The 11648-nt window shown below is 33.2% G+C and overlaps 1 protein-coding gene across 1 annotated transcript in view; it reads right to left on the bottom strand.

Moving 5' to 3' along the window:
• LOC129227254 (equilibrative nucleoside transporter 1-like) overlaps window positions 1-11648 on the bottom strand; it is a 99144-nt gene that overhangs the window by 857 nt on the left and 86639 nt on the right. Inside the window, exons 11-13 of the mRNA XM_054861772.1 lie at window positions 11251-11362; window positions 7482-7567; window positions 2064-2263 (exon numbers count right to left, since the gene is read on the bottom strand). Of these exons, the coding sequence (XP_054717747.1) occupies window positions 2064-2263; window positions 7482-7567; window positions 11251-11362 (398 nt within the window). The remainder of the gene's footprint in view (window positions 1-2063; window positions 2264-7481; window positions 7568-11250; window positions 11363-11648) is intronic.

Here is an 11648-nt window from a genome sequence, read left to right as displayed (position 1 = left end):
ATAATTAAATATTTTTACTTTGTATTTAATGTTTTTTTAACAATTTTTCCAACATTAATTACGCGAAGAACAAATTACAGATTTTGTGGTCCTTTAACATATGTTGGTTGTTTCCTATATAAGGCAGTGACAAGCAAAGGGATGTAAGTGGACTATTTAAAGTTTTGAGGAACTTCAGAGCTGGATTTGGAGGTGTGGAGGCCCTGGGGCAACGAAGGAGTGGAGGCCCCTAATCAAGTTTCGAAAAGATCATCATATTTACAAAAAATCCGATACTTTGATATATATCCGAATATTTTGATATATATATGTATATATCCCATATTTTCAATTTAAAAAATTTCCATTCAAATCATTTCGTCAAATATTTTTAAATCTTGGAGCTCAAAAAGCGAGAAGTTGTAAGGATGACTCAAAGTTAACCATTTTTCGGATTTTTTTTTACTTACTTTATTTCTCTTTAACTCATAAGTACAAATTACAAATTAAATGAATGAAAAATATATATATATATTGCCACTGAAATGCTCGATCAAATAAAAAATTGATAGTAAATGGATACTTGAAATCAGAGCTTTCTGATATATCGATAGTAATATTATTTTTGTGCAAGCATTCTTTGTAGAAATACAAAAAAAAAAAAAAAAAAAAAATAGTCTGGGAGGAAAAACGTAAAATTTGCTAACCCGTGAAAGGATATTTTGTAAAAATTTTATTATGAGGGCCCCTTTGTTTTGGAGGCTCCGGGGCAGTAGCCCCGCCTGCCCTGCCTTAAATCCAGCCCTGATTAAATCACATTTAAAGTTCAGATCCTTAAGTAGGCTTTCATTAAAAAAAAATCTAAATCATGCTGTACAGCAGCACCTACTAGGGTTACTAGTACTATTTCTTGCCCCAAAGCTGAGAAGAGGGTTTCCTATCATTTGTACTGGTTATCTCTAAATTTTTAATTTTGTCATTTACATCCCTTTGCTTCTCATTGCCTCATATGTACTTTTATAGGGTGCTAAAAAAAATATGTTTGTAAAACTTTTCAATTCCTCATCAATTTTAAAGAATTTCATTTATAAATTTTAGGATACATAGAAGCAATTATAACTTTATTGTGTTTTACATTCCCATGTAATTCGTTCACAGGTATTTTTGCTGTTATATTACAGCACTAGAACATATAACAATAGAAGAACAGAATCTTTTTTGATTGGTGGCACTTTTCTCCGTATCACCCCATCTTTTAGCATTATGCCTTAGGCTTAAAAAATTGGCATGCCCTGCCAGGTCATTACTAGATCTAAGTATTAGCAGTACAAACCAAATCATAAGTATAATATTCACTCAGAAATGAGAGGTGCGGAAGGTTCTCTGCCGAAAGTCTTTGAATTTGTAGTCTTAAAAATGCATTTCAGACGATCTTTAGTAATGCTAGAGTGCATAGAAGTTCAGCGTGTTCTCTCGTTCATTTTTTGATTTTGAAACCTTAAAAAACGCAGTTACAAATGATCTTTGGTGATTTCAAGGGGAGGAGAGATTTGAGGACCCACCCTTGAAAATTTATCTCTGTAATCTTAAAATACATATATTTTACTCAATCTTTGGTAATACTATTGAAAGAAGAGGTTCGGGAGCTCTCCTGTGGAAAACTTTCAAAATTGTAGCTTTTAAAATGCAATTTTTGACTATCTTTAGCGATTAGGGAGGAAAGATTCGGGATCCGATCCTCATAAATTTTTCAAAATTGAAACTTGAAAATGAGATTTTTGGCCATCTTTGGTAACGTTTAGAGAACCGACAATTTTTCGAAATTAAAGCTCCAAAAACTTTTTTAGTCAACTTTCAATGATATTAGGGAAAAGATTTTTTGGGGGGGGGCATTTCCCCAGAAATTTTTTTTTAAGTTGTACCCCTTAAAAAGAACCCTTAAGCGAAATTAAGGATGATCTTTAACGATGTGAATGATAAAGGGGGGGGGGGGGAGAGACGCTTCTCCTGAAATTTTTCATGATTTGGTTGAAGAGAAACTAATCACTTGTTATTAGCTTCTGAGGTTTTTAAAAACTACATACTTGGGTCCTTGAGTGAGAGCGATGCTGCACAAATATCCGCCAGTGAGAGCGAAGAAGACGATGATGATGATGAAATCGACATCACTGTCGAATACGATTGGGAGATGAGAACGAGGATGAGCATTGCAAAGCATGAGCAGGGGCACGAAAACAGCTCGAAGGATGGTCAGCGTGAGCGTTATGTGCTTGAATCTTGATGGCTGGAAATAAACGAATTTTTGAAGCATTAATTTTACATGCATGACCGATAAATATACTTATCCTGTAGGAACTTAAAACGTAGAAAGTTTTCATTTTATAATAAATTACATTCTGGAATAGATTCTGCTCATTTTTTAGTCAAGGTTTTGAGTGTACTCACTTTTTGGCACTTCCTATTCACTAGGACTGTTACTAAGAACAGTTTTTTTTTTTTCAATTAAAAATAATAACGAGAATAATAATCTTTTAGCAGATGTTAATAATATTTTTCCTGATTTTAAAACAGACAGGGTTGCCACGCCACAGGGAAACCTGAAGAAACAGGAAAAATACAGGGAATTCAAAAATCAACCAAAAAACAGGAAAAATCCAGGGAATTTTGAAAATTTCTTTAAAAACCTGGAAAGTGCAGGGAATTTTGTTTTATTATTATTATTATTATTATTATTGAAGCTGCAAAAAACAATGCTCCAATGTAAACTACCAAAAAAAAAAAAAAACTTAAATGAAACAAAATAAAAATGCTAATTTTACATTTTTTAAAAGTAGATATGAAAAATGATGTCGATCATAAAGGCAAAAATTATTGTTTTAGTTGTCATGTGTCTTGAAATTTATGTGTCAACTAGCAAAAATACCCGGCGTTGCCTGGGTCAGTAATAATTGTGAGAAACAATCGCTACTTTCTTTTGTTTTCTGTTTTAACTGAAAGAACTCAAAACACACCGCTTTGACGTCATTAAAAATTGAGTTTCATCCTTACCCATAAAAGTAAAACAGCAATAAGTATAAAGAAAGAAAGAGTATTCATTTAGAAACGAAAGCGCAAAGTGAAGCATATAAAAATTTGAAGAATTTCAAAAATATATCTAACAAAAAATAAGATCACTAAAAAAAACTGTGCGCTTTATTTACTTAAATAGTACACAAAAAAAAATAATAATAAAAAGCTCTCTACTATGTTAACTTAAGTGTGACAAAAGTGAGTTTCCAAATGTTTAAATGACTTTAGACTCATGTTTGCTCCGGAGAAGCCTTGATTAAAAATTTACATTACAATTACTTTTAATATTTGCTGTTGTTAGGCAACGAATTTTCGAAACAATGGGTTTAATCCATAGACTAATAATAAGAGTAGACCGAGCTTTCTCATTCTTGCTGATAAAGAAAATTGGTTCATAGATGTATCATGTGACTAGTGGAAAGGCTTGGCGAAGACTTTGGCAGCATGGTTGTCAGATGGAAACATTATCTATAGTTTGGCACTCGACATGTATTTTAAGACAATGTGTTTTCATTAAAAAAAACTTCCAGGTGCAGAGATTGAACTGTTTTTCTTTTAGTTATGCATTATTTTGACATTAGTAATAGTTTTTGATCAGTTTTCGGTCACTTTTATTTCATTTGGAGCTGTCAGCGTCGGCGTGAACGTAATGGCGTAAACGTTTTGCGTTAACGCAAAAATGTACTCATCGGTATCTTAAATTGAAATTGTAGGTAAAAATCTTACCGTTTGCTGATTCTTCTTGGTCGCTTGCATCTTTAATTGCTTAGAGAGTTATTGAAATTGACTAAAGAAAATGCACAATACTATCTAAACGAAAAACTCACTATATTAACAAAATATTTACAACTTAGAATAACAAATTTACAAATCGGACTTCATAAAAGATCATTCTTCCGTGTTCCATCAATTCCATTTATTTTATTTATTGTAGATCGTCTGTTACGATCAACGCCCGCTGTTGCTAGGATATCCACCAGTCACATGGTTTGGTTTATGAGCAGCAAAAGGGTTGCCATAACTCGGTCTACTCTTATTATTAGTCTATGGTTTAATCTTTAATCATTTGATGTGGAAATTACATGACATTTATTGTTTTCGATCACGACGTTCTTAAGTTAAGTTTTTTAGCAATAAATTATAGCCTAAATTGTTCCCCGATTATGTAGCTATCTATGTCGAAAAAATGGTTAAAATCGCTCCAGCAGTTTTGAAGTTTACCCCGGACATTCGGACAGAGATTAGCCCTTTATGTGTAAAGATGAGGATGCAATTCCTAAGAAAGCAATGTCATGCTTGCTCCAGAGAGGCCTTGATTCAAAATTTACACTATGATTACTTTTAATATTGCTGTTGTTAGGCAACGAATTTTCGAAACAATGGGTTTAATCTTTCATCATTTGATGTGGAAATTACATGACATGTACTGTTTTCGATCACGACGTTTTTAGACTAAGTTTTTTTAGCGATAAATTATAGCCTAAGTTGTTCCCCGATTATGTAGCTATCAATGGTGAAAAAATGGTTAAAATCCCTCCAGTAGTTTTGAAGTTTACACCGGACATCCGGACAGAGATTAGCCCTTTATGTATCAAGATTTATTTCCCCTTATTTATTTTTTTATCTATTTATTTATTTATTTATTTAGTTTTTTTCCCTGTGGTGAAATTATCAAAACATTAATGTTCTTTTTCAACTGTCCATGTTCGCTCCTTTCTAATGTTTCATTTTCATACAGGGAAAACACAGAGAATTTTTCTAAAATTGAGTGGCAACCCTGATGAAACTAGTGATCAATATTTATTGTTCTGCTTAACTTCTGCATTTTTTATCTTTTAACAGGGTGGCGACAGATCAGGGAAATCAGGGAAAAGTCAGGGAACTTTATTAATCAGGGAAAAGTCAGGGAAATATCAGGGAATTTCGAAAAAATAACAAAAAATCAGGAAAAATTGATTTTATGAAGATTTTTTTTTTTTTTTTTTGCTTTACAAAATTAAGTATCTTAATTCCCTACAAATTTTCCACCAATTATCTGTCAAAAAAAAAAAAGTAAAATGAGGTGCGATTATACATTGCCTCATGTTTGTGCATCTTTTTTCCTCAACGTCTAAGTATTGAATCTTACTTATGAACCACAGGATGAACTTCCCAAGATTGCTTCTGTGTCTGTTAGGTTTTTTATTTTAACTAGCTTGAAATTTCCTTTCATGCTTTCAATGTGACGTAAAATAATCAACCATACAGGCAAAGAGGAAGCCTTCATTATATCCTTAGCTCCTTTGCCTTTATTCCATTGTCTCGAAGTGATTAGCATACTGTAATCAGGATTTTAAGAAGAATGATAAAAGCTTAAAAGTTATAACTTCTTCACGTTTTTCATTTAATTACTGAAATTGAACTTTCAATCAAAAAAACTTTGTTTTTTGCCGTTATATTATTTGCTGTCGCCGCAGATTATAAAGGTTTTCCTTTCTTCAGATTTAAATGATTCTTTTATTTTATAACCAAGTTGTATTGTTCTTTTATATATTTTGGAATTAACTAATTGCTTTTTTTTTTCTGTTTTTTTTTTTCTTGCATTTCAAAGTTGTTTGTTACAAAAGCAATCTAAGGTTTTTTTTGTTACATGCTTTAATCGTTTGAAATAGAGTTAACTTGTGTACTTAAGTAAATATCTTAATTTTTTTTTATTGTTAAAATGCTGTATTCATTCATTAAAACCTATGTTCTTGATTAGAGAAAAGCTCCCTATGAATGGATGTCAAAAGGTTTCATCTGTTTTACATAAATATGTCAATTAGTTACATAAGAGTAACTACATTACTTCTATTCTTTCACTATTACTTGTTATTCTTGCAACAATTATTATACTGTTTGAAAATTTAATTCAAAATAATTTCAATTACTTTTTAGTTCTAGCATAAATACACGTATGTATTTAAGAGTGATTTTAATAGTTTCCTAAAATTCTTATGCTAATTGGTCTCTGGAAGTAATTTTTTAGAAATTTTCTATAATCTTTCCATGTAGAAAAATTTAATATGCTGTTTTATGGGGGTTTTTTCCAAAAAAAATTGACTTGATATGTTTTTCTTTTTTTACAATTTTGTTAAAAAAGTAGCATTTTTTTAAAATGCATCTTTAGTTCATCAACTTTACACAACTTAAAAAAAAGTTTAAAATACTGCATTTTATACAAATATACAATGGATTTCAAGTAGAGCAAAGAAAGGAAACCTTTATCATTGGTAACGTAAATCAGGGAAATTTGGTGAACTTAATCAGGGAAAAGTCAGGGAACTTTTTTTCACAGTTCCTGTCGCCACCCTGTTTAAGGTCCAAGTAATAAATTATAAAGAGAAGTCTCTTTTTTTAAATAAAAAGTTAAATAAATTCAATCATCATGCTATTAGTTGTAATAATGAATTTTTCTTTATTTAACATTATTTATTTACTTATTTTTTCTCTGTGTTGAAACTATCAGGACATTAATGTTCCTTTTCAAATATCAGTGTCATAATATCTCGTTTGTATTGTTATATACTCATGCAGTGAAAAAGCAGGGAATGTTTTCTCCAGAATTGAGTGTCAACCCTGTCAGGATTACCAATTTTTTTTTTTTTAGCTGATAAGAGCAGGAAATCTCATTTTAAAATTTTCTTTGCCCTCGGGGGTGCCCCCTAAGAACAAGGGTGCACCCACTAAACATCATGAATGACCCCCCCTAAAAAGCAAGAGCCCTCCCCCCAAAAATGAGAAAAATACCCATCAAAACACCCCCCTCCCTAAAAATTTCAATGGCGCAGTCTACCTCATGACCCCCTCCCCAGGTGGGCATGCCTGTAGTCCTGCAAATTAAAGATTGCTTGAAAGAATAGCGTGACATAAGACTTTCCAGAATAAATTGCTGCGGATTAAAAAATTCAGTCTGCAATGGGGCTTTTTGGGCACCTTTTAGCCCCTGCAACCCTGATTAGTTCACATGCAACAGGTATGCAACCTTAATTTAACGTTTTCTTTACAGCTTTTACTCTTCATTTATGGTAACAATTTTAGGAAACTCGATGAGGGTAGGTCAAGCCTAGTGAGATCTCGTACTAGGAGTGACAACATGAAAAACATTTTAAATGCTTAAATGTAAAGCTTAATCTGTAAAGTTAGCAAGTATGCAGTAGTTAAAAAATCTTTTTTTTAAGCAAAAATTAAAGCATTAACATGAAATGTAAGAATCGGGAACAATATTAAAAATTATTTTTATTTCTTTATTTTGAAAATATGAATGTGTAAAAATATGGCTTTCAGAAGGACTGGCATACAAGCGTTAGAGTCGGCACATGTCTGCCGGTTCAGGCTCTCTAGAACCTATGAAGCTTATGATAAAAATATTAAAAGTTAGTAAAATTCGTTCAATACCATAATTTGATACTTACAATGGGGATGCGTAAAGCGACGAGACGACTGACGAGATCAGCTGTGTTGAACAGCAAAAAACAAGCCACGGGTAAAAAGAGACGTCCTAAAATCACAATAAGTAAATAAATAAAATAAAATAACTTTTGATCTATATTTTCTAGCTTAAGAACTGAACTTCTCTTTAATCCTACAAAATAATTCTATAATTCATTCGGAAAAGTCAGATACAATTGCACTTACACCCAATCAGAGCTGTAGTTGGGAAAAGTGTTTGGGGTGGGGGGACTCATAAAAAAAAGGTGGTTTGAAATCAATTTACACTTTATTTGTAATATTTTTGCAATTAAAAACCAAATATTTCAAGGGCGCTCCCCCCCCCCCCTCAATACAACACTAACACTGTTCCCAGTAATATTGCCCATCCACGTTGTGTGGAAGCTCTACCAATGACTGTTTCATACAGTTTTTCCATCTCCTTGACAGTTTTACAGCAGCAGGGGCGTAACTGTTCTTTCTCACTTTGCTGTGTAAAGCTCGAAATTTATTATGCCTGTTTTCCTCTACAAGCAGAATAGAGATCGAATCTTAATTTAAATCATTATCGTGAACGAAATAAATTTTCAATGTCGCTCTTTTGCTGAAAAACATTTAACTGTAAGTTATTTTACTAATTTAGGGGGAAAATACGAAGTGTGACTGAAAAGTAAGGTTACTTTTTTACTCTTATCAAAAAAGTGTTTTTTTATTTATCAATTTTTCTGCTGTCCCCTTCAACGTGAATCCCCTCACATCATGGGCGCCCATATTCAAATTTGTAAGGGGGGACTCAGAAATTTTAACCATGGTTTAGTAGGATATTCCCCATGGAGGCAGATTTTAGAACAGATCAGAGTCATTAAAATTTGACATTTTTAATTACTTATTCATTAATGGCTGGAGAAGAAATATTTTTACATTTTTGCAAAGAAAAAATTACTAAAAGCAAGGAAGTTCTAGTGTCCAAGTCGGGCCTCGAGCCTCCCCCCCCCCCCTTGCCTCCCTATATGGGCGCCCTTGCCTCACATAATACACTTTTGTTAGCGCTTTTTCCAATCCTCGAAGCACTTCGGATAAGCAGAACCCGATTAAGATATCGGGGGATCCTAGGCCAAGCACTTTTTCGAGGCTCTTAGTGCACCGTAAACGCGAGCTATTTCGGCCCTAAGGTCCTTCTTTGGTCCAAATTGAGAAAAAGATACAGTTCTCTGTAAACTTTCAGGAGGCAATTTTTAAACATATTTTGACAGAATCTGTCAAAGCAGCAGCCTATAAGGATTCAGTAATGGATGCCAAGCAGTTTGATAGCTCTCCTCTAAGAGCTGTACTACTGGTTTTGTGTTCCTTGTGCTAACATGTATCTTTATAACCTCTCAGACTTTTACATGCAGAAGCAGTTCTATATCAGCGAAGAGTTTGTTAAGTACATATTTATGAACACCATTCAGTACTTTATGTAGTAGCATAGTTGTACTTCTCATTTATTTCTGTTAAGGTTTTTATTTAAAAATTTCACAATAACAACATATTTCCTAACCTAAAAATAACGACCTACTTTAGCCCAGCATAAAAACTTGAAAAATCTGGGCAGGGAGACTTGGAAAAGAAAAGAAAAACTAAAACTAAAACTCTAAACAAGAAACAAAACCAGGAATTCTCAGCAACGGATGAGAAGGGCGAATACAGACTCAAATTCTCAAGGCTCAGTTACATGGCTTTTATTATGGAAGATGACGAGGAATTAACAGTTACAAGAGGTTTAGAAAACAACCCACTTGTACTTCTTACAAGTTTTGTTCAATTTGTTGGAAAGTTTGGAAACTTTGTTATTGTGCAATGGAGTGAGCTAAGGTTTTCAGGGATAGGTGTGTTCATGTGAGAAAAGAAGGAGCTGATTCCGAGAGCAAATGCAACGCACCAAAAAGTTTTGGAAGTGACCGAAAATTTAGGATCCTTTGCTTTACGAATGGTGTTATCTTAATAAAATTATTCAACCTCCAAAACTGATGAAAAGATGACTGTTCTTCGTCGGTAATTTTTGAGACAATAACTAGCTATGCATACACATTTTAAAAATGTTTTAAACTTTTCCTTAAAACAAATGTATGTGTGATACAACTTCTTAAAAAAATGTATTTTTCTTACAAATAAATAGTTTTTTCTTGAACACACGTCTTTTTGGCTCTAGTTAGTTCTACAATGATTTTAGATAGGGAAAACTACATTAGACCAAAGTAACCCAAACGTTATGGTAACACTGGCCCAAATAAAAAACAACTCAAAGGGTAATAATACTTTGAAACAAAGTAATCAGTATTCAAAAATTAATTTAAGAGAACTCTAGATATGTAAAAAAAATTTCCACAGCTTGGAAAGATGAATAGTTACAAAATTATTGAGAAAAGTTCCAAAATGTGGGCCAAAGAAGCCCGCGTTTTCTGCAGATTTAAAAATCAGTAGGTAATATGGGTCAAAAATCAGTAAGTAGTGTAGATCTAAAAATCAATAAGTTGTGTAGATCTAAAGCAGTATATGTAGTGTTGATTTAAAAATCAGGTTTCAGTGACGTTGGGAGGTTTGATTCTGGAATCAAACATTACAATTTGAGCTGTTGGGTACAAAAATCTTAGCCATTTGGGGACTCTTAAAAACCGGGGGCCCTAGGTCACTGCTTATCGGCCTATTCTGTAATTCCAGGACCTGCGGAAAAGCACTTCTTGTTGCAGCCTTGAGCTATTCCAGCGATGCAGACTTTAAATCTCCGTTCTTTCGTGGCACTCTTCAGTTTTGTGTACATGAAAAAGTCACAAGGGGCTAAATCCGGTGAAGTGATGGGGAGACACGATTTTAATGATGTTCTCAGCCAAAAAAAAAAGCAATTTCGGGACAACTTCGCTTGCACACGTCCCAGGCCCAAATACATCCGTCGAAATTGCTTGACTTCGACGTTTTCAACAGTTGCTGACGTTGCTCCGGGGGGTCATTAACATCTTTTTGGCCTTCTCAGAAGAACTTGTAGCACTTATAAGCATTTCTTTTTCGTTTCGTGGTTGACCCTCAAAACCCTTTCATGTGGAGAGTTTTTCCTTTTTTTTCCATCCATTTTCAATTATCGATGTTAGCCCCTCCATCATGCCTTTAGCTAATATTGTACTAATAGGGGGAGGGGAGAAGCTGGACGGATGAGGTAAGAGTTAAAATTAAAAACAGAATTGCGGATAAATCTTAAATATAGTTTTTCTTTTAAATAAATTATTTTTGTCCGTGCAAGACTTTACAAACACCCTGTACATTTTCGTAATTTATAAATCAATTACAAAGAGACAATAGTGAAGTAATTAATGCTACTGTGGAAAGGCAAACTGCAGTAACTACAAATTTTGCTCTTCTTTCTTTCTTTCTCTTTTTTTTTTTTTTTTTGTTATCTATTGTATTTAAGCTTTATCGTACAAACTTGCTTATTTGATTTCGTTGAAAATAAAGCACGAAGATAGCGTCAGATTCCAATATTTCCCTATCGTTAGTATGGAATCCAAAGCGCGTTACTTCAACTGTCTCAAAAACCTCATTTCTGCAGATAATCCCGTTTACCTTCTAAGGCAAAATACCTGTCGGTAATGGAAGCAATGTCTGATACTTACATTTGATGAGATGTTATATCAAATATATTACATTCGTAAGAATAATATTATGTGTGAAACTATAAATTTGATATAATCCTAAAGCCAGTTATAAATGTAAATATCTTACCTGTCCATATGGTATCTTCAGTAGATGTAGACAGAACCAGTACAACTACTGCAGGTAAAACAGCCAACGTAACCCAAAATACAAATACAATTGAAATGGCGTACACCCATATCTATATGAAAAGAAATACTTCATAGTATGAATAGAATTTCATTTTGACTGGAAATGTTCATCATGCATTTTTTAACTTTCGTTTCTAAAATTAAAACGGGTACAATAGATACCCAGAAACTCATAACACACCTTTTCTGTATAAGTAATCGAATGACAAAACAAACACGTTTTCCTTACTATACTCAGGGTTCCTAATTACATTCAGGTACGGGTATTATGGTATTTTTCCTAGGCACTGGCCCAGGTTACCAAATTTTTTGTAAAAAATTGGGAGAAAGTTATTT

This window comes from Uloborus diversus, chromosome 8 (genome assembly GCF_026930045.1).
Source record: "Uloborus diversus isolate 005 chromosome 8, Udiv.v.3.1, whole genome shotgun sequence".
Classification (NCBI taxonomy): Eukaryota; Metazoa; Arthropoda; class Arachnida; order Araneae; family Uloboridae; genus Uloborus; species Uloborus diversus.
Note: the sequence above shows the minus strand (reverse complement) of the source record. Positions and strands in the feature narration are given on the sequence as shown.